Source organism: Carya illinoinensis, chromosome 9 (genome assembly GCF_018687715.1).
Source record: "Carya illinoinensis cultivar Pawnee chromosome 9, C.illinoinensisPawnee_v1, whole genome shotgun sequence".
Lineage (NCBI taxonomy): Eukaryota > Viridiplantae > Streptophyta > Magnoliopsida > Fagales > Juglandaceae > Carya > Carya illinoinensis.
In genome coordinates, this window is record NC_056760.1 from 3,964,610 (window position 1) to 3,987,170 (window position 22,561).

Here is a 22,561-nt window from a genome sequence, read left to right on the forward strand (position 1 = left end):
CCTAATCCTTTATCCCTTTTATTGTTGTTATATGCTCTGTGTTGAATATGGTTTTGCTGGTCAATGAGTATGTTGCTGGTCAACATGCTTGAAAGTTTGAATAATTAAGTCAGTGAGGACTGAAAGTTTGTTTAGATTTCATTGAAATGGAGGTACATGGTGTCAATTCTCTTAAGAAATGTACTACCATTCTGCAATGCCTTAGTGCATCAGAAATGCAAGTGATTGCTTCCAGACGTTGTTGCCAATAGATACTATCTAATAATTCCAAGAGCATTGAATACAATTCCCTTTCCTGTAATTAAATATTTTTTCCTCTGTATATAGCCAGCATTCAGGGTGGTATTAGCCATCTTATCTTTCCTTGCATCTTTGTATATCCTTCCAGAATTTCTTCAGATTATCTCCAGGGTTTTGCTTTGCTGACGGGTTTGCTTCATTGGCTCTTCTACGGCAAGGGATGAAAGATAAATCAAGTGATGGGGTTTTTGATTGGAATGTTACTGGCGCTTCCATTTGTTATCTTGGTCTTGAGGTTCATTTCTTGTCCCAATCCTGTTTAAAAAGCATTTTGGCCATATGCATCTTTAAGCTTTTAAAATCTTAGACGTCTTGTGGTTGCATCATTGAACCTGAAAACTAAGTATTACAATACAGAGGGGTACTCTTTTTTTGAAGTGAGGAAGAGGGGTACTTACTGTTTTCTACATGATATAATTAAACAAAATGCATTTTATCTTTACATCATTGGAAAGAAAATTTATCTTTTCCAGTTTCCAATCACCTATAACTTGTTATAATTTGAAGAAAAAGGAGAAGAATAAGAAAAAGAAGCTTAAATAGGGCCATATATGAGCTTAATTAAGGCCAAATCAAGAAACCATGGTTTAAGTAGGAATGTGCAACTTACTTTTTAACAAGAGAGAGGAGCCCATGAGAAAATGGCTAATAACTATGGGTGAAAGGATTGACTCACCTTGGTAATTTCAGTATTTCTTAAATATTTGCTGATCCAATTAATGTTTCCTTAATGCACCTACTTATTAAAAAAAAATGTTTCCTTACTATCCATGCTGTTGTATTATATAGTATAAATGGTGTTTTTACCCCGTATTATGATGGGTAGGAGTGATGACATATTTTCTATAGAAGTCTCGTCTATTGAACTAATTTTATATTAAGTAATGTTTTATAGAAATTTAGTTCCTTGATTTTTATGTCAATGAGCTGGAATGATGCAATTGAAATTCATTTGCTGTAAATTAATCACTGTATGCAGGATGAGAAATGATTTGTACAGTCCTGGAGTCCACAAGCTCCGCACACACCCTTTGAACAAAGTTTTAAAAAATGTATTATGTCCCATGTAATTGGCTTTGCCTATTTTAATAAAATTCTTATTTACTAATAAAAAAAAAAATAGTTGTTTTGTGTAGTCTACTTTTATCTTGACACCATTCGGATATCTAGAAACTAATTTTTACATGGAACCATAATAGAATTTGTTTAATAAAATGCAATGAGAGAAAGTAAATAATGCTTTTAATTCTGTCTTTCATGGCTATGGTTTTGCATTTACTTCTACTAGTTTAAACAATAATCTACCCATATATAAGATGTGACAGTGGAAATTAAAAGCTATGAGTTCAGCAACCTTACTCCTCGTACAAGTATTCTCTTAAAATATTGTTTGAAATAACGATAAAATTTATTTCTGGAATGGGTTTCCTATGATTCCTTTCAATTTTCTCACCCGTGGCAGAGCATTAGTTTCTTCCTCTTAACACTTGGGCTTGAACTCTTGCCTTCCCACAAATTGGCTCCTTTCACAATCAAGGAATGGTGGAGCCGTATTAAAAGTTTCCATCGTGGCACTTCTTCTAGTTATTTGGAGCCTCTTCTGAAACCTTCCACAGAAGCTGTTGCTCTTGATCTTGACGAAGACATGGATGTGAAATCAGAAAGAAATAGGGTGCTTTCAGGGTCAATTGATAATGCCATCATTTACTTGCATAATCTTCGGAAGGTAATACTTGGTTTGCATAAAATTACTTGTTTTTAAAGTTTACCGTTATGATGTTGATACTTCATCATTCTGTTATTCTATTATGCCAACTTTAGGTGTATCCCGGAGGAATGCATCACAATGCAAAAGTTGCAGTTCAGTCGTTGACTTTCTCAGTTCAAGCTGGAGAATGTTTTGGATTTTTAGGAACAAATGGAGCTGGGAAAACCACAACACTTTCGATGCTCTGTGGTATGCAAAAATTATGCACCGATACATGAATATTCTATCTGTGGAATGTTGAACCATCTTATCCCTGCCGTAAGAGTTTGTGAATCAATTAATTTATTAGAGGATCCAACTTCATAAGAAATAATATATATATATATATATTTTATAGTAAAGGTCATTATTATATAGTGACTGTTCTTCTTAGTTGTTTCGTATATGCAGTCCCCAGAATGAACTTTATATGAACACACCCAGGATGTAGATATTAATCAATTTTCATTTTTCATAGAAATAACTCAAAATTCAATTGACAAGCAAAAGATTGGTATCCAGGTACAAAGGGAGTATATAGTATAAACACCTAATCAGAAATGAGGAAAATAATAGATAGTACTTGAAGTATCTACAAGTGGCATATTTCTAAATTTTTGAAATGTTCAGTGAGGTACCTGCGTTTGACCAAATATTTACCATGCAGGAGAAGAATCCCCGACTGATGGAACTGCTTATATTTTTGGCAGAGATATATGTTCCAATCCCAAGGCTGCTCGTCGGCATGTATATCTTAATTAATTTATTTTCTCTCTCTGTTTTAAGGGAAGATAAGCTCTCTATCTGTGATATACTGACGGAACCAAGCTAACTCAGTGTTCTTGTTTTATTCACTTTCAGATTGGGTATTGCCCACAATTTGATGCTCTGTTGGAATTTTTAACTGCCCGAGAGCATCTTGAGCTTTATGCAAGAATAAAGGGAGTTCCAGAATACAGGATAGACGATGTATGTATTATACTAAATTTTATGCCTTGAGCAGGTAGTTTAAGTAGATTCAGGTAGTTTAAGTAGAATCTGTGTGTGCTCAAGACAGTTACAACCGACTTAAAATTGGTTCATAATTGATATGCAAGGAATTGGTTTCAACTTTCTTCTAGATTTTTCCCCTCATTTTGGGGTTGAATTTATTTGTGACAATCTGCTTTAGTTCGGTATGTGCAGCGTTTTGTGTTCTTCAGAAAAAAAAGGGGGATAAGATGAAGAGAGTAGGGATAATGATAATCTGGTTTATGGTTATCTGATAATTTATCTAATGAATGCATGTGAATCAAGTTCCCTGCTCAGTTAAATGCATAATATTTTAAGTAGGATAAACCTTCTTAACTTCAATTTGTATGATTGGCATATAGCGATGATCTTATGTTGGATCATTAATGCACCATCTGAACAGGTTGTAACGGAAAAGTTAGAGGAGTTTGATTTGTTGAAGCATGCCGAAAAACCATCATTTTCCCTTAGTGGTGGAAACAAGCGCAAATTATCTGTTGCAATTGCAATGATTGGTGATCCTCCTATAGTCATTCTAGATGAGCCATCCACAGGTATGTACTGCTTTTTTCATTTTCCATCTTGATCATGAGGTTTGACAAATAAGTCTCATTCTAAGTTTCGTTATCAAATATATTTGATCCTTTTTGTTAGAGGGTATGGTTGTAACTAATGTATATAAGGGTGTTAGTGTCATTTGTGTACTGTATATATAAGCTTAAAGATCAATAAAATATCTAAGTGTAATTTCTCTCAATATCGACTACATGGTATCAGAGCACTCTGCGTAGTCGGTTGGTAGTGTTGTGTGACAAATTTTTACTTTTTTCAACGCGTTTCGTGATTAGTGGTTGTTAGTGGTGGCTGGTGGTGGTTAGTGGTGCTGTGTGGAATCACCGTAGCCGTTTGTGGTGGTCTGTGGTGTTTTCCGGTGGTGTTGTATTTGGCGTTGGCGGCAGGGAGTGGAATAAGCCCATTTTCAACGTGTTTCCGGTGATTTCAAGTGTTAAAGTCATCGGAATACACACTTCATCGGCGTTTTCTGTGCATTCCGGTGTATTTTCCGTCGTCATTGGCTGCCGGAGCAACCGTATATCGCCGGCGAGGAGCTCGGCTTGGGGTGTTTGGCTGCAGGTCTCAACAAAACCCAGTTCTGGACTGAGTATGCCTCAAACCTGCAATAGGAACTTATTCCTATTCGGAATAAGCCCTGTTTGGTAATGGATATAAGGTAAGCTTATTCTCGGTTAGGGATAGCATAATCCTTTTTTGGTCAGCAGTGAACCCGGTACAAGCCGAAACCCGAAATATCCCGAAACAGTCCGGTTCAGACCCGAAACATTCCGGTTCAGACCCGCAACAGGCCGGTTCAGGCCGAAACATACCAGTTCAGACCCGATATTTGCTTGTTTCGACGGGTTCAGATTAGTTTCCCACGATACAGGCCCGAAATTTAAGTTTTTAATCTGGATTTGTACTTTTCCAGCTTGCTTTTTCCAATTTCTCATCCATATTTCATGTTTTTATGTGAAATCTTTTCTTCTAAAGTGAATTGTTGTGATATTTTTGTTTTCCATGGATACTAAATTTGAGTCAATGTCTCTTGCACCAAATGTTAGTATGCCTATGACGTCGGTGAAGTTAAATGGAAAAAATTATATGTTGTGGTCAAGATCTGTTGAAATGTTTTTGAAAGGCAAAGGTCTTCGTCGTACTCATTTGGTTGATCCAGTTCCTGATTCGACTAGTTCTACCTTTGCTCAATGGGAGCAAGAAGATGCTCAAATATTGTCTTTGATGTTGACTAGTATTGAGCCTAATATTTGTACAAGCTTAATACATTTTGATACCGCTAAAGAGGTGTGGAGGCATCTCAAACAGATGTATTCGGATGTTGGAAACATAACTCGTATGTATGAGTTGTGTAAACAATTTTTCGCATTGGAACAAAGTGTTTTGAGCCTGGAAGAATATTACTCTCAAGTGATGAGCATATGTGAAGAGCTAAAAATGTATCAACCTATCACTTCTGATGTTTCAAGTATGCTGAAACAACGGGAAGATTTTAATGTTGTTCGCTTCCTTGTTGGTTTAAAACTTGAGTATGAGTCAGTGCGTTCTTAAATCTTGGCAAGTCCATAGCTTCCCTCATTTCCTGATGTATTCTCCCGACTTCAGCGAGCTACATTGTCTTCTGATCAGAGTAATGAGAGATCTGCTTTAGTTGCCTCTTATGTTGCTCCTGCTGGGCGTGGAGGTCGAAGTGGTAGAAGTGCACATGGAGGTGCACGTGGGGGACGTGATAATCGTACTTGAGGTCATGAATCTCGTAAGTGCACCCATTGTGGTCGCACTAACCACTCAGTGGATTATTGTTGGGATTTGCATGGTAGACCATTTGGGTCCGCTAATCAAGCCACTTTCCAAGATGATCTACCATCAACGAGTTCCAACCTAACTCCAGAGATGATTAGCATATCCAAGGATGAGTATGATCAGCTTTTGGGTCGCACACAGACGGCTTCATCTTCCCTAGCTACTTGTGCCCATTCAGGTACAACGTCCGCATGTCTTGTCTCATCTCCTCAACATCCATGGATCATCGATTCAGGAGCCAATGAACACTTGACCGGTTTGTCTTTTTCCTTGTTTAAGTTAAATAATATGAAATCTCTAAAGAGTGTCACTCTTGCTAATGGTTCTCTTGCTAAAGTTACAGGCATTGGATCCACTAATCTCACCGATTCTATATCCTTATCATCTGTTTTATACGCTCCTAGTTTTCCCTTTAGTTTACTATCCATTAGTAAAATTACTCAAGCTCTTCAATGTTCCGTGACCTTTTTTTCCATCTGTATGTATCTTTCAGGATCTCAAGACGGGGAAGAAGATTGGTACGGGGCATGAAACTGGTGGTCTATATTACCTTGATGTCGAAGAGTCATCTACTCGAGCTCTCACAGTTTCATCATCTGCTTTTGAATGGCATTGTCGCCTTGGACACCCATCCCTTTCTCTTTTGAAACGCCAAGTTAGGAATCTTGGAAATGTGTCTCCCTTTTCTTGTGAAGCATGTCAGCTTAGCAAACACCATCGTGTGTCTTTTGTACCTCGACTTGATAATCGAGCTTCTATTCCTTTTGAATTGATTCACTCTAATATATGGGGACCAATTAACATTGTATCAAACAAGTTTCAGTATTTTGTTACATTTGTTGATGATTACTCTCGAATGACGTGGTTGTTTTGAAGGCACGATCTGAAATTTTTTCCATATTCAAAGTATTCTGGAAAGAAATTAAAACTCAATTTAGACAAAAAGTTCAAATCTTGCGTTCTGACAATGCTAAAGAGTATCAATCTAATTCCTTTACTACTTACTTAAGTAATAAAGGAATTGTCCATCAAACTTCATGTTCTTATACACCCCAACAAAATGGGGTGGCTGAACGCAAAAATCGCCATTTGTTAGATGTAACCCGAGCTCTTTTACTGCACATGCATGTTCCTAAACACTTTTGGAGTGATGGTGTTCTTACTGCATGTCACCTTATTAACCGTATGTCCTCATCAGTTCTCAATGGTTCCTCTCCCTTCTCCATCTTGTACCCTTCTTCTTCACCTTTTTCTATCCCTCCAAAAATTTTTGGGCGTGTTTGCTATGTTCATAATCTTAGCCCAAACTTTGATAAGCTTGATCCACGTGCTACTAAGTGTTTGTTTGTTGGTTATTCTAGGACTCAAAAAGGATATTGTTGCTATAGTCCTGTTCTTAGATGTTACTTCACTAGTGCTGATGTCACCTTCTTTGAGTCCACACCCTATTTCTCGGAAACATCTTCGGTTGGTGAGTGTGATCCTCTACCATTACCTACCCTTACTCTTTCTCCTGCTCACTCACCCAATTCTTCCTAACCCTCCTCAGTGCCTTCCGTTGTTCCTTTACAGGTGTACTCGCAACACTTGTGGCCCCCAGCTCTCATGCCGCCACCAACCTTGTCTCCATCTTCAGATCCTGAGTTATCTACTGCTTCAGAATTTCGACCTATTGGTCTCTGAAAAGGTTCTCGCTCTTGTGTTACTCAACATCTGATTAGCTAGTATGTCTCTTTTCATGCCTTATCTCCATCCTTCTCATGTTTTTCTTCTCAACTCTCAAAACTTTTTGTTCCTAAGACTGTTCAGGATGCTTTATCCGATTTGGAATAGAGGACTGCCATGGAAAATGAAATGGATGCTTTTCATCATAATGGGACATGGGATATTGTCCCTTTACCACCTGGTAAACACCCGGTTGGTTGTAGATGGGTGTATACCATCAAATTTCACCCTGATGGTTCTGTGGAACGCTTGAAAGCTCGCTTGGTTGCTAAGGGTTACACTTATGGCATTGATTATGATGAGACTTTCTCCCTAGTTGCCAAAATTTCTTCTGTTCGAATATTGATCTCTCTTGCTGCTAATCTGGATTGACCTTTATTTCAGTTGGATGTTAAAAACGCATTCTTATATGGCGACTTAAATGAGGAAGTGTATATGGAGCAACCACCTGGGTTTGTTGCTCAGGGGGAGTATCGAGGTACTGTGTGTAAGTTAAAGAAGGCATCATATGGTTTGAAACAATCTCATCGAGCATGGTTTGGAAGGTTCTCGGAATCTGTATTGGCATTTGGTCTTCATAGATGCCAAACAGATCATTCGGTATTTCACCTACATAGTGATGCAGGTCATATCTTGTTAGTTGTATATGTGGATAACATTGTCATTACTGGAAGTGACTTGGTTGGAATTGCCAGGCTAAAACAATTCCTACATGATCAGTTTCAAACAAAAGACTTGGGCAAACTTAGATACTTTCTTGGAATTGAAGTTGGTAGATCGAAGAAAGGTATTAACCTATCTCAAAGAAAATATGTACTTGACATTCTAGAAGAAACTGGCATGTTGGGTGCACGACCCATTGACACACCTATGGATCCAAATCGTAAACTCTTGAAAGATGAAGGGGAGTTGTTTGGAGATCCAGGTCGGTATCAAAGACTAGTTGGTAACTTGAATTATCTTACTATTACTAGACCTGATATCTCGTGCAGTGAATGTAGTGAGTCAATTTCTACAAATCCCCAGGGTCTCACATTGGGATGCTATAATTTATATTCTTCATTACCTTAAACGGCCTCCTGGTATTGGATTGTTGTATAGATCAAATGGACATTTTAGAATTGAAGCTTTTTCAGATGCTGATTGGGCTGGATCTCCTTCAGATAGAAGATCAACTACTGGATATTGTACCTTTGTGGGTGGTAACTTGGTTACGTGGAAGAGTAAGAAGCAAACAGTAGTAGCTCGGTCTAGTGCAGAAGCTGAATACAGAGCAATGACTCACACAACTAGTGAGCTGACATGGTTGCAACACTTTCTTCAAGAGATTGGGTTTCCAGCTCTTGTCCCTCTTCAATTACTTTGTGATAACCAAGCTGCAGTGCATATTGCATCTAATCCTGTTTTCCATGAGAGGACTAAACACATTGAGATTGATTGTCATTTCATTTGGGATAAAATACTAAGTGGTGACATTTCTACACCATTTGTGAAATCTGCTGATCAACTTGCAGATATATTTACCAAACCATTGTGTTGTAAACGGTTAAAGCTTATTTGTTTCAAGCTAGGTTTATATGATATATATGCACCAGCTTGAGGGGGAGTGTTAGAGGGTATGGTTGTAACTAATGTATATAAGGGTGTTAGTGTCATTTGTGTACTGTATATATAAGCTTAAAGATCAATAAAATATCTAAGTGTAATTTCTCTCAATATCGACTACACTTTTAATTAAAACTTTGCTTTTAGTCTAACTTACCAAGATTTATTGAAACGTAATATCAAGTGAGGAAAGAATGTGTTGTTATTAATATCGTGGTTTGAATTCCCATTTTGGGAGTAGGAAGTTAACGGTGCGATCTTTGTACAAGGCTTTGTCATGTCAAAATCATATTTTGGTTTTCTTGGAAGTGCATTTGGAAAAGTAAGTTACTGCCTAAAATTGCTTTCTTTGGTTGGACTGCATCTGTTGGGAAAATATTGACTATTGACAATTTGAGAAAGCGTGAACTTGTCGTGATGGATTGGTGCTATATGTGTAAAGAAGAGTGGTGAGTCCATAGATCATCTTTTACTTCACTATGAGGTAGCAAGGATGTTATGGGTGGAGATTTTTAGTTGGGACTGGAATTGCATGGGTGATGCCTAAGAGGGTGGTAGATTTGTTTGCTTGTTGGCAAAGGATTCAGGGCAATTCCCATATTGTGGATGTATGGAGAATGATTCATTTATGTATCATGTGGTATCTTTGGATTGAAAGGAATGGTTGAAGCTTTGAAGATAGGGAACGTTCTCCGGATGAGCTTAGAAGTTTCTTCCATGCATTATTTCTTTGGCCTTCTGCCAATGTTTTTAATGGAGCCAACTTACATGATTTTCTTGTATCACTTTCTAGCTTCTAACTTGTAATTAAGTGTTTGCTGTTTGTATAGTTCCTGAGTACTTGAGCTATGCCTATTTAGTAGTTTGAATAAAATCATATATTACTCATAAAAAAATTATCATGGTTTGGAAAGGGCATAGGATCTAGCAGGTGAATCAATTCCACTGCAACATTTATCCTGAATGGATTAGTTGACTCCAAAAACCTGTAACATGCAAGAAACCACTCAAAACTGCTGCCAATGTGATCCCCCCTCCCCCCTTCCTGCCCTCCTTGTCTCGCATCTGATCTTGCCCAGATGAATTGAGGTACTGCTGTCACTGGAAAATACCTACATACCAGATCCAATCATTTTTCTCACCAATCCAACTGACCATCGGAATTTGGTGAGGTTGTATTGCCATCTTCGGTGTCAGTTATTATTATTATTATTATTATTATTATTATTTTATGTTGAGGAATCCCATAGACAATCAACACGCAATGTATTTTACGTAGTTAAGCTCCAAACCTGTGTAATGCGCCCACATAATGCAGATCAATAAATTATCCACTTTTCACTGATGGGGCATGGGACCGGATATTGGGGGAACATCTCCCAACACCAAGGCTCTTATCACTTGAGCTAAATCCTAAGATTTTGGTGTCAACCTGACCAACAACACTAATGTGTGGGAGAGTTTACTCTGGCTTGCTCATTTAAGAATATAGAAGACGGATTCCTATGGGTGTTTGTAGGAGTATATGGCCCTAATATCGATTCGGAAAGAAGGTTACTGTGGGAAGAGTTGGCAGGGCTTCTTAGTTGGTGGGAGATACTGAGTTGTATAGGGGTGGCTACAATGTCACTTGCTTCTCGAGTGAAAGACTGGGTGTGTCCCAAATTAACCTTGCTATGAGGTATTATTTTGACTTCATTTTCGTACAAAAGCTTATGGATATTCCATTAATTGGAGGTACATTCACATGGTCCATCAACCTTGATCACTCATCTTGGTTGAGGATTGATAGGTTTTTGATAACTTTAGATTGGGAATTGTATTTTCCTAATGTAATTAAAAAAAGAGTACCCAGGTTATGCTCTGATCATTTCTCTATCATCTTAGACTTTGGAGGCATCCAAAGAGGCATAACATATTTTAAATTTGAGAATATGTTGCTTAAATATGATGATTTTGTAGACAGATCAAACAAATGGTGATTGTCTTATTGCGCTTTTAAGGTTCCTCAAGCTTTATAATGGCATGAAATTTAAAAGTGTTGAAAAATGATTTGAAGCGCTGGATGATTAGTTTTTGGAAACATGGCCCAACAGAGGCACATTCTCTTGGAGGAGCCTCAATATTTGGAGGCCAAGGAACAAGGCAAGAACTCTCTTTGAATCCTAGAGAACTTGCAAAATCAGGCAATCACAGAACTCAAAAGAGCAACATTGATGGAGATCTCTTGGAGACAAAAATCAAGAGCACTATGACTTAAGGAGGAAGATAAGTGCACGAAGTTCTTCCATCAGGTGGCTAATTCACATAGGAGGAACAATGCAATTTAGATGTTGATGGTAGACAGAGTAGTTTCCTTGGATTGGTCAGCTATTAAGAACCACATCATACAGTACTACGAGCATCTCCGCTCAGAATAGTACGTATGGAGATCTAAAGTGGATGGATTAACTTTTGAATCATTAGACTAACAGGATTCAGGGTGGCTTGAGAGGCCATTCGAAGAAGATGAGGTGTGCAAAGTGATCCATGGCATGGCTAGTGACAAGGCTCCATGCCCTAATGGTTTTACCATGGGTTTCTTCTAAGTTTGTTGGGAAGTGATCAAGGATAGCCTTATGAGGGTGTTTCAAGAGTTTTGTACTAATGGCTTTGAAAAAAGTCTTAATGCTAGTTTTTTAGCCTCATTCCCAAAAAGATGGGGCTTGTGGATGTTAGATACTACCACCCTATTAGCCTTGTGAAGGGGGTGTACAAAATACTTTCTAAAGTTTTAGCGAACATATTGAGTACGGTGATGGAGAAGTTAATTTCAAAGCCTCAAAATGCATTCGTCAAAGGTAGACAAATTCTTGATTCAGTATTAATTGCAAATGAAGTTTTGGATGTACAACTCAAATCTACTTGCATTACTTTGCAAACTAGACATGGAGAAAACTTATGATCATGTCAACTGGAACCTTCCTACAATATCTACTTGCAATAAGTGGCTTTGGGGAGAAATGGTGTCTTGGGTAGCGTATTGTATCTCTACAGTTCACTTTTCTAATTTGGTGAATGGTTCACCGGTGTTTCTTTGACTCCTCCCGTGCTTTGAGATAGACTTTTCATTATTCATTATCGTCATGGAAGCTCTCAGCAAAATGATTTCGGGCCTTGTGGAATGTGGTTTTCTCTATGGCTTCTTGGTGGGGAATGGTGACTGTGGCTCTATTGATATTTCTCATTTGCTTTTTGCCGATGGTACTCTGATATTTTGTGGAGCAAATCTTGGGCACATTCAATCTTTGAGGGCTCTCCTTTATTTTGAAGTTGTCTTTGGTTGGAGAGTGAATCATTCAAAGTTTGAAAAAAATTTATTGATGCCGGTGGGGTTGTAAGGTATCTTTTCTATCCATGAAGTATCCTGGATTACCGTTGGGTGTTTCCTTCAAATCGGAGGGGATTTGGAATGTTGTGATTCAAAATGTGGAGTGCAAATTGGCTTTTTGGAAGAGGTTATACTTGTATAAAGGGGGCAGGCTTACTTTGATTAAAAGTACATTTTTTGACCTACCCACCTATTTTCTGTCATTGTTCCCACTCTCTACAAAGGTTGCCAATCGTATTGGAAAGTTACAATGAGATTTCTAGTAGAGTGGGATGGGGGACATGTTCAAATTTCATCTAGTGAATTGGTCAATTGTATGCACACCAATATCTAGGGATGGATTGGGGATTGTAACTTGATGAAGTTCAACCAAGATCTTTTGGGTAAATGGTTGTGGCGGTACCAACAAGAAAGGGGGTGCCCTATGGAAGACAATTATAGATTCGAAGTTTGGGGATGCTTGGGGAGGATGGTGCTCAAGTGAGGTACGCAGTTCATATAAGGTGGGTCTGTGGAAAAAGATTAGAAAAGGCTGGGAGATCTTCCTAAGACATGCATGTATTGTGGTGGGTGGCGAGTCTTGCGTCAAAAAGACATTCCCTATTTTGAGCTTGTACGAGCGAAGGATGCAGCTATAGCTGATCTCTTGGTCTTCTCTTGTGGTTCCCCTAAATAGAATGTAGATTCATTAGGATAGCACAAGGTTGGGAGTTGGAGGTTATCATCGAGTTCTTTTTTTTACTATATTCCATAAGAGTGACTGAGGGTACCATAGACAAGATCAATTGGAGCCCCTCCGAGAAAGGTAGATTCACAATTAGATCGTTTGACCAAGTTTTAACTAGCCAGGTTATGACCACTTTTTCCATGGAGGAACATATGGTAGATGAAAGCTCCTTTAAAAGCAGCTTTTTGTTTGGATAACCTTCCTGGGCAAGATTCTTACTACAAACAATATGAGGAAACATCGGGGAATCACTAGATCACTTGCTTTTACATTGTTAGGTGCTAGGGCCATATGGGATGATTTTTTTTGCAAGAGTTGGATTATCATGGGTCATGCCTCATAGATTGGTGGGTTTTCTAGCAAGCTGGAGAGGCCTCCAAAGTAATCCACAAGTGGTAGCAATCTGAAGAATGGCTCCTATATGTATATGTTGGTGCATTTGGCGGGAGAGAAATGATAGAAGTTTCGAGGATTGCGAGAGGACAATAGATGAGCTTAAAATTCTCTTTTTTAAAACCTTGTTCTTATGGGCGGGGGGTCATTGATTTTAATGGACTAAATGTCCATGATTTTCTACTTTCAGTTGTAAACCCTAGTTAGGTACTTCTCATGTATACTTTATGTGTACTTGGGCTATGCCTTCTCTTCTTATGAATAAAAGTTCTTGGTTTAGTTTCAACTTTGAAATTAATTTTCCACCCCAATTCCATTTGAAGGTCCACATGCAATTTCAAGCCTGCATGTGAGGTGTAACATCTTCATTGTTCTCAGCTGAAGATATGTTGAATCTCTGATGTTCGTATCCAATGTTTTTGCTTTCGATTGTTTTATTGGATAAGTTATTTCAATGAAATTATGATATCTTGCAATATTTTCCAGTGTTTTTAGTGTAATTCTGTCAATATATATGATCTTTAAAAATAGTTTGGACCAATGGCCAAGTGTTTGAGAGTTCGTTTGCTTGTGTTTAATTGTTCCCCCCCCCCCCCCCCCCCCCCCCCAAAAAAAATTAAACATGTTTAGGGTTGATGCTTCAGTATGCCTTTTACGTTAATGATATTATTCTGATTCTCCCAGTCAATCTCAATGTAATCTGACAAGGTATGTTTGTAAAGAGATTTCACACGACTCAATTTAAGGTTAACCCGCTGTATCCACTTACATGGGCGAGATTTGTTTGAAATGCAACATTTTTTCTTTGGCTTAGGTAGAAATTCTGATTATATGAGTATTTTTCCTTACCTTTTAAGTTTAAAATATGTTTGAAGAGTGAGAGGAGACATGGCATCCTTGAAACTATGGATCTGATCCAAAAGCCATTTTGTCGATTATAATTTGTTCATCTGATGGTGTATAAGCACAAAGCCACCGCACATCAAATTGCTCTATAAAATTGTCTGTGAATAATATGCTGAAATGCATGCCGCTTTAAAAAAAAAAAAAAATGTTGAAATGCAGACCATGAGATTATTTGAATCATGCGAGCTTCATAAAATGCTTGGAGGCTATCAATTATTGACCCTTCAACTCCCCTCTACTGAATCCCTCTTATTTTTTATTCCATTTTAACGCTATTAGCAAACAACTTATATTTCTTGTTACTAATAGCTAAACCTTTTTTTACCAGTACTAATAACTTATAATTTTAGGCATGGATCCTCTTGCCAAACGGTTTATGTGGGAAGTGATATCCCATTTATCTACTAGACAAGGAAAGACAGCAGTAATTCTCACAACACACAGCATGAATGAAGCTCAAGCTCTGTGCACCAGGATGGGAATAATGGTACATATTTCTTTGCTCCCTGCAAGCTTGAAAACCTTTTCACACAAACATAATCTTTGTTTTTCCTCTCTGCTTTTGATTTGAAGGTTGGAGGCCGACTAAGATGCATTGGGAGTCCTCAGCATCTGAAAACACGATTTGGAAATCACCTTGAGCTAGAGGTATGTATGTTGATGCCTCATGAAGTTTGATTTTAAGGAATCTAATTCTCTATTCTCTCTCCTCAGGTTAAACCTACAGAAGTCAGTTCTGCAGACTTGGAAAGCCTTTGCCAAATTATTCAAGAAAGGCTTTTTGACATTCCTCACCCAAGAAGTTTACTTGATGACCTTGAAGTTTGCATTGGGGGCATTGACTCCATTGCATCAGAAAAAGCATCAGCTGCGGAGATAAGCTTGTCGAAGGAAATGATTATCACAATTGGACGTTGTCTTGGTAATGAAGAAAGATCAAAGGCACTTGTATCTTCAACACTTGTTCCTGATGGGATTTTTAGTGAACAGTTATCTGAGCAGTTGGTTCGAGATGGTATGTGAGCCCTTAAATATGCTGATTCCTGTTCTTCATTTTGTTGTGAATTGTCCTTTGTCAATCACTTTTGTTTTGTCGAAAATATGAATATAAAGCTTAGAAAGCTTCTGGGCTCCGACTTCCGAACTTTGATTATTTAAAAACTATGGTTGATTGTGATTTTTTTGTGTGGTTTTTTGTGTTCTAACCAAACGATAAATTTGTACTTTTAAGTACTACTTGTGCTTTGATTTTTCCTTAGTTTTTTGAGTTTAGTAATGAATGCAGGTTTAACAAACCACTTTTTTGTTTTCTCGTTATTTGTACCTTACTTATTGACAATAGTTTTGGCTTACACGTGATATTAGTGTCAAAATAATGATCAGATGATTAATTTACCGTTTTCTTTTCAGCTGAAACTTTAGGGATGGCTAATGATTTATCACTTATCTTCACCGGTAAAGCGATTTTGAAAATCACTCTAAAATGGGAGGTCAGGATTAATGAGGGACATCCTAATAAAATTTCACTTACAAGGAGAATGATTGCAAGTTACTCTCTCACTCTCTCTCTGTGTTTGTCTTTTGGAATATTTCCATCTTAGTTCAATGACTTTTAGCTGAAATAGCTCCTCGTCACGCCATAAGAATGGATTCAAAGGTGAGGTCTGAGTTTTAAACCCATTGGGTGTATATGTATCTTGCCACCATTTTTTTAAAGAAAGGTATATGTTATGGATTCGTGTATGTTCTCCTATTTTTTTGGTTCTCTAAGTTGATAATAAATATAATAATCATCTTGTGACTCCTATTTTTGGTCTTGCTACTTTTTTAACTGCTATATATGTTCGCATAGGTGGCATACCTCTGCCAATATTTTCTGAGTGGTGGTTAGCCAAAGAAAAGTTCTCTATGATTGATTCATTTGTCCTCGCTTCGTTTCCGGATGCAACGTTCAAAGGATGCAATGGATTGAGTGTTAAATATCAGGTAAACTTAAGAATGACTTTGGGATACTTATGCAATTCGAATAAGGTCTTCCCATGTTTCTTAGTGAAATGAAAAGGCATACCTGGTTACAAATGACAATTAAGATAAATGTGCATTTGGGATTTTGTGACTGGTTGTGGCCTTAACGCGGGCAATTGTAAGGAGACGTTGCTTTTGTTTTTTCATATATTTGCCATGATAAAGCTTTGACTTTTACAACCTGTAGTCAGTCATGTTGAATTCTCTTGCAGTTGCCATATGGTGAAGGTCTTTCACTTGCGGACGTTTTTGGACACCTGGAACGAAATAGGTGAGATACATTACCACATTTCTTGTTTTTCAATGTTCCTTTCTTGTTCAAGCTGATGATTGTTTCTTATAATCTCTTTAATTAGACTTCGCCTGGGTATCGCTGAATACAGTATCAGCCAGTCTACTCTCGAAACCATATTTAATCATTTTGCTGCAAACTCATAAGGTATTGCCATCGTCTTCTTAATATTGTACTTAAATCTGTTTGGAAGGATCAAATGATACATGTATCTATCGTGTTCTTGTAAAAGGTTGAGGCTGTGACAAGCAAAGGCCCCTTGTAAATATCAGAAAGTAGCACGTCCTGCCCTAGTCTAACCTATTTCACGTGGAAATTAAGCTGTTGCAAACTTGCACGCCTGGTGTCAAAACATCGCGTTCCAATAATCACGCGAGTGACTTTGGCACTGATTATAACAGCCACCATCTTGTCTTGGGTCTCAGAATCCCATGCTCAACGTTTTGCCAGTGGAAGTCTTTCCCCTCTTTCCTCTTTTGCATGGTTGTCTTCCACCTTACTGCCGGAGTTCAGAGATCACTTATATTGGACAGCCCTCAACTATCTTTTGAATTTGGTAAAACATGACCATTTCAGTGGCCATCCTATACTAGTCATCGTCTTTAATACGGTGACCGCATCTAACAGAAACAAATAATCAATGTTGTTGACGATGTGAACAACATGATTGTTGAAAGGAACATGCATATCAATGTACATGGAACATATATACATTCTGTTGTAAATTCTCATGTATACTGAATGATCATTATATATATAACCAAACCAAATGATTTAGTGAATTGGAAAGAAATTCGTGTTTCTATTTTGACGCACTTGGTTTCTATTTTCTATACCTCTATATGGGTCGATCATTAACGTTAGCAATGATTGGTTCCTTTTTTTATGAATGATATTGATTGTTACATTATTGATTAAATTTGAAAGTTGTGAAGCTAGCTAGCTAGGAAAGGCAAAGAACGCGAACTTGCTAGTGAAAATAAGACAACCACAAGAAAAATGTGAAAACGAGAAAACAAATGGCTTGTATAAGAAAGTATGTACGTATGACATGATCAACGTGTATTTTCAATGTTTCATGGTCGTTATAACTTCTTTAATTACGTGCACTACATGTGATCGATCAGCTTGATATCACCAAAATCAACGACTTTAAATTATTAACATTGAAAGTCAAGGTTCTCATACATTGACTTCAAACTCCACACATATATTATTTATTGTATGGATCACATGGGAAGTCATTATATTCATTGTAAAGTCAAGTAAACTGTTAGAGATCATCACGTTGTTGTATTTCAACCTGAGTTATATATATATATATATATATAATTGTACGTTATAATTATGTACAAAAAGATCTTAAAAAATTAAATCTATAAACTAATATGATTTATATAATAGATTAGATATATATATATATTTTTATTATAAAAATATTTTTATAATTTAATATATCACATCCGTCAATTTAGACTTAATTTTATGAAATGAGTAACATATTTTTCTACGAATTGTACCTATATGTATCTATATAGGCTCAGTTTCAAAGGCTAATTTGACCATGATCATATAATCGCGACAAGCATGAGGCTGCAAGATGCCAAAAGAACACACCTACTCCAGTGGAAGGTAGCCAAGAAAATTGAAATCTGTAATAAGCCATATATTGTTAATCAAGAAAATGTAGGCTAGCGAGAAAGAGAAGATCATTACTAAAATATTGCACGTACGAACTGTCATCTACTACATCGCTTTGATCTATATTCATATTGTAAATCCTATTACTTTTCGGCGACCTCAACTAATGTGGTATTTTTTAAGGAAATTAATGTTAGTACGTTGTTTGAGTTTGTCAACTGCACATGTATTGAATTTTTTAATTAATAATTAAGGAAATGATTTTTAAATTATTGATATATATATTTTAAATATTTAAATAATTTTAAAAAATATTAAAATAAAAAAATAAAAAATAAAAAATAAATAAAAGAAGAAAGATTTATGCTAGCGGACATGCATCTCCAGCTATTAAAATTGAGCGGCACGCTAGCGCTGCCCATGTTTTAAAATAAGTTTTCATTGAAGCTCGTGATTGATATAAAAATTAGTCATTTCAAACTTACAACATGCATGGACTTATGTGATTGAAGATGACAAATCTAAGATTAAAAAAAAAAAAAAAAAAATACTGATTTATGAAAGATATTCAGTCCATATTTATATATTCCAGAGATTTATTATTTTGTTTTATATTCATTTACTTAAGTAGAATCCATGCATTTGGAGAGTCATACTACTAGTTAATTATTGGTCATCAAGGGAGAGAAATGTAGCGTTTCACATGCATTCATACAAGTTTGACAAGGCTAGGGCTAGGCTAGCTTGTGCCGGCCAGTACTCAAAGCACATTTTCAAGCCTACACAAAAATTTACAAATATATGCTGCTTGATTGAACTATGATCTTCACAGTTCCTTCAGTACTACCAACACTGTATTAATACACCATGCATATATAGTCTAATTATTAATCTATTTTTCTCCTCTTCTTCTTCTTCTTGTTTTTTTTTTTTTAATTTTTTTTCTCGCTAATATATTAATTATGCTCTTAGCTGTACTTGATTTCAAGTAGCTTAATTACTATCTATACGAAATTTATTTGCATGGTTGAGAAAGTAGAATGCTTGCGCTTTCACTAATCTCTGCCCTCTTTCTCTTCATGATCTCCCTCTCTCCATGAACTTCCAGTCTCACTCCAAACAACTTGGGTCTCTCATCTTCCAGCTGGTCATCATCTTCCTTCTCTGAATGCGTATACTTTGCCACCAAATCAAGAAGCTCCTTGCACTTCTTTTTCATGCTTATAAGCTCGGAATTCAAGTCCACGTTCGCTTTCTTGAGACGTTTGTTTTCATCAACCAGAGTACCGAAACCAGACGACGATGAAGTTGACGACGATCTTTGATCTTCATCAAACTGATGCAGATCTTGGGTTGCTGCGGATGATTGGTTCGGTGCTGTCAGTGCAGCTGCTTGTGGCTTGTTGGCCCATGCTTTTCTTCGACGGATTTTACACAGTAACTCTTTCTCACCCTTTCGAAACATGTCGTTGCAAAACTCCCACCGGTTCGTCACAGTTTTCCGGAAACCCTATGCATGCATGCATATGAAAACATATTGATATATATTTACATATATGGAAGAAGTATTCTTTTGATTATTATTAGTTATTTACTACTGTTGTAGAAAAATATTATAGACGTTGTAGCTAGAAAATTGAAATTAAAGTGGCCGGTGGGTCTCAAGTTCAACCAATTTTTTCTTTCTTTTATAAAGCAGTGGGCCAAAATTCCAAACATATATTCCATAGCTAAAGTTGTTTTACCTAGTCTTTGTTGGAATATGCTTGGTATTTTATTGACTAATTATATATATATATAGCCCAGCCGTGCTCAGGTGGACCATCCTGCATGCACGCAGGCTCGAGGAAGTTTACATCAATTTACAAATAGTCAAAGTTTTACTGTCCCAATAATAATAACAACAATAATAAATTACTCGAATGCATTGACTTTTCTATATAGTTTGGCTTAATCGATTTGGCAAAAAAAATATTGACTCAGCTCGTCGATATATCTGTGTTTTTTTTAGCCCGGCGGCCAACCGCAGTGGTCCAACAATTTCAGGTAGGTATTTCGATGCATATATCCATGCCACCAATCCCCAATATCAAAAAAAAAAAAAAAAAAAAAAAAAAGAAAACTCTTAAATTTTTGTTGAGCTATAAGTTAATGGGAACAAGAGACGTCTACAAATAAAAAAATACATGAAAATCCATATATAGGTATATATGGGGATCAGGTGCTGGTCAAAATTACGATATCAGATCTATTAACTATATATATATATATATATATAGATCATAAAAAATCCTGGTTCAGCTGATCATATAGATCATTACCAAAATTGTTGAGTAATTAGTTTATAAGGCCAAACAAATCACGACCTTAGTATTTGTTGAGACAGAAGCTGCTAACCTTTTCAAATCCATCGACAACAAAAATGGACTCGAAAACTAAATTAAGAACGACCAAGTACTCAACTCACGCGCAAAAGAGATTTTTTTGTTTTTGTCTTTTTTTTTTTTACCATTTGGTTTCTCATGTGCGTATAAAAGAGATCGGATTTGAAGGTATAGTTTTCGAGAGCTAAAACGAAAAAAAAGGTAATGATCTGTTGGAAGTTGATCACATACGTACATAGGTATTGAGCTGGCGGACAAAGCTAGAGAAGTTGCTATGCTTGAAAAGTGTAGGGAGGAGATCACGGGAAAACTCGGCCGGCTGCCACACAACAAACGCCGTCCCCTCCGCGTTCCACGATATCATTTCATCTGTCGCCGGATCCTCCACCAGCATGTATGTCTTCAGCAAGAAAGGTGGTGGGCTTGACTTCCTTCCATATTCTAACAAACCCTTTTCACACCCACCCTCCACCATTCGGAACTTTTTTTTTTTGAGAGAGAGAGAGAGAGAGAGAGAGAGAGAGATTCTTGGTTACTTACAACAAGCTAGCTAGAGGATGAAGATTGAGGAAGATAAGTCGAGAAGAGAAGGAGGGCAGTCAAAAACTCCCAACCCCAACAATAGAACCCCAATACGACTCCACAGTTCATGAGAAATGCAAGGGCTTCCCCCTTCTCTCTCTCTCTCTCTCTCTGATCTGATCTTTAAAAGAAGCCAATGGTTGAAACGTACATACTAAGCCAACCCCTTTTTATATAGTTGCGAAAACTCATGTCATGCACATTATTATACTAATCCATGTTTACATATATTTTTTGTATTGTTAAGACACCCCGGTCAAGACTGTGCGTGTAAAGTACTGTTTGTCCACTATACGATCATATATATGATTAACCCTAGCCTATATGATCATGATGTACTTTTCAATGGCCAGGATTATTCGTTTGACCCGTTGATTGATAAACAGTATATTAAGTGCTTGAATATTGATAATTATGTGACAAAGACATACGTACACTTACAGCACAAGAAAAGCCAACCCCTCAACAAAAACAATATCAGCCGGTAATTCTCATTTGTTGGATCAAAAGTTTAGGATGTCATGACAACTTAGGCAATTAGGCAGCATGATGATCGATCAGTAACATGAGTCCTACTCGCATGTTGACAATTTAATAATCATGTCACAAACTATCACGAAAAACCCATGAATCGGATATTCTATCTATCTCGAGGGCCCAACCGCAGTTAGATGAACGGTCAATTTCAGCAGACAATAGTACTTCATGTGGGAGTTTAGTGGGATTGTTTCCTTGTAACATTATTTTTGCTACTATGCATGTGTGATGAATAGTATATAATGTTTGTTAAAGTCATGATTTAGGTCTGCTGATACTTTCTACAATATGATTCTCTAATATTATATATATATATTTATTCTTTCAAATATCTGACGTTCAAATTCCTCAGTCCAAAATTTCTTCCATTGATGAGTTTACATTATCCGGACATGCTTTTCGAGTCTTCCATCAGAGAAGTGACTTTATTTGACTTTTGTGTGCTATTTCATGTTCAAAATTCCTCTCGACGAAAGGGCTCTCTTACTCAAAAACTTAGCGCGTGCATGTGATAACTAATTAAGATATACATTCGAGGTCATCACGTACAGTACATTAACTTAAAAAGATGAGACGAACAAAATATATCCGATTCGAGTACGTGCATGTAATAAACTTAAATGATCAAGATCATGATCCATCGAGTACTACTGATCTCATCATGATCAGCTGATCTAGCTCTACATAAATATTATGTGCAGTACTTTTACATACTTTTTAAAATATATAAAAAAATACATAAAAGTAATTATACCTAATATAATATATTCTAGCTACTATATTATATTAACATGCAAGTTGATTATAAACGTTAACTAGTCGATTAATGCAATACTAGAGATAATATATAGAGTAGATTGAAGTACGTACTGCCTTCAATATTTAGATAAATTAATAGATTTAGTACCCACAGATCCTTGGTGATTCTGTAAGCGTGGAT

The 22,561-nt window shown here is 36.9% G+C and overlaps 2 protein-coding genes across 5 annotated transcripts in view; one reads left to right on the forward strand and one right to left on the reverse strand.

Moving 5' to 3' along the window:
- LOC122276429 (ABC transporter A family member 1) overlaps nt 1–17,259 on the forward strand; it is a 47,804-nt gene extending 30,545 nt beyond the window's left edge. For 2 of the 4 annotated variants that reach the window (XM_043086128.1, XM_043086130.1), the window contains 13 exons: nt 389–535; nt 1,763–2,026; nt 2,122–2,257; nt 2,715–2,794; nt 2,909–3,016; nt 3,462–3,612; nt 14,511–14,647; nt 14,734–14,808; nt 14,875–15,175; nt 16,013–16,146; nt 16,398–16,456; nt 16,542–16,624; nt 16,710–17,259. In XM_043086128.1, coding sequence (XP_042942062.1) covers nt 389–535; nt 1,763–2,026; nt 2,122–2,257; nt 2,715–2,794; nt 2,909–3,016; nt 3,462–3,612; nt 14,511–14,647; nt 14,734–14,808; nt 14,875–15,175; nt 16,013–16,146; nt 16,398–16,456; nt 16,542–16,623 — 1,674 coding nt within the window. In that variant the 3' untranslated portion in view covers nt 16,624; nt 16,710–17,259. Of the gene's footprint in view, nt 1–388; nt 536–1,762; nt 2,027–2,121; nt 2,258–2,714; nt 2,795–2,908; nt 3,017–3,461; nt 3,613–5,927; nt 6,248–14,510; nt 14,648–14,733; nt 14,809–14,874; nt 15,176–16,012; nt 16,147–16,397; nt 16,457–16,541; nt 16,625–16,709 lie in introns of those variants that run through there. The other 2 variants (XM_043086129.1, XR_006228848.1) reach the window with 2 other exon arrangements.
- A 1,540-nt stretch (nt 17,260–18,799) lies between these two features.
- LOC122275229 (heat stress transcription factor B-3-like) lies at nt 18,800–21,234 on the reverse strand. The gene is made up of 2 exons (XM_043084210.1): nt 20,738–21,234; nt 18,800–19,628 (listed from the first exon to the last, which is right to left on the reverse strand). The coding sequence occupies exons 1-2, from the start codon at nt 20,975–20,977 to the stop codon at nt 19,134–19,136; spliced, it is 735 nt and encodes a 244-aa protein (XP_042940144.1). The 5' UTR covers nt 20,978–21,234; the 3' UTR covers nt 18,800–19,133.
- Nucleotides 21,235–22,561: the final 1,327 nt, after the last annotated feature.

Bases quoted from the DNA above. Each gene is read 5' to 3' on its own strand.
- LOC122275229 (XM_043084210.1), bottom strand. From the start codon at position 20,977: ATGGTGGAGGGTGGGTGTGAAAAGGGTTTGTTAGAATATGGAAGGAAG. The intron at 19,629-20,737 runs GTACGTATGTGA...ATGCATGCATAG, and splicing joins TCCGCCAGCTCAATACCTAT to GGTTTCCGGAAAACTGTGAC.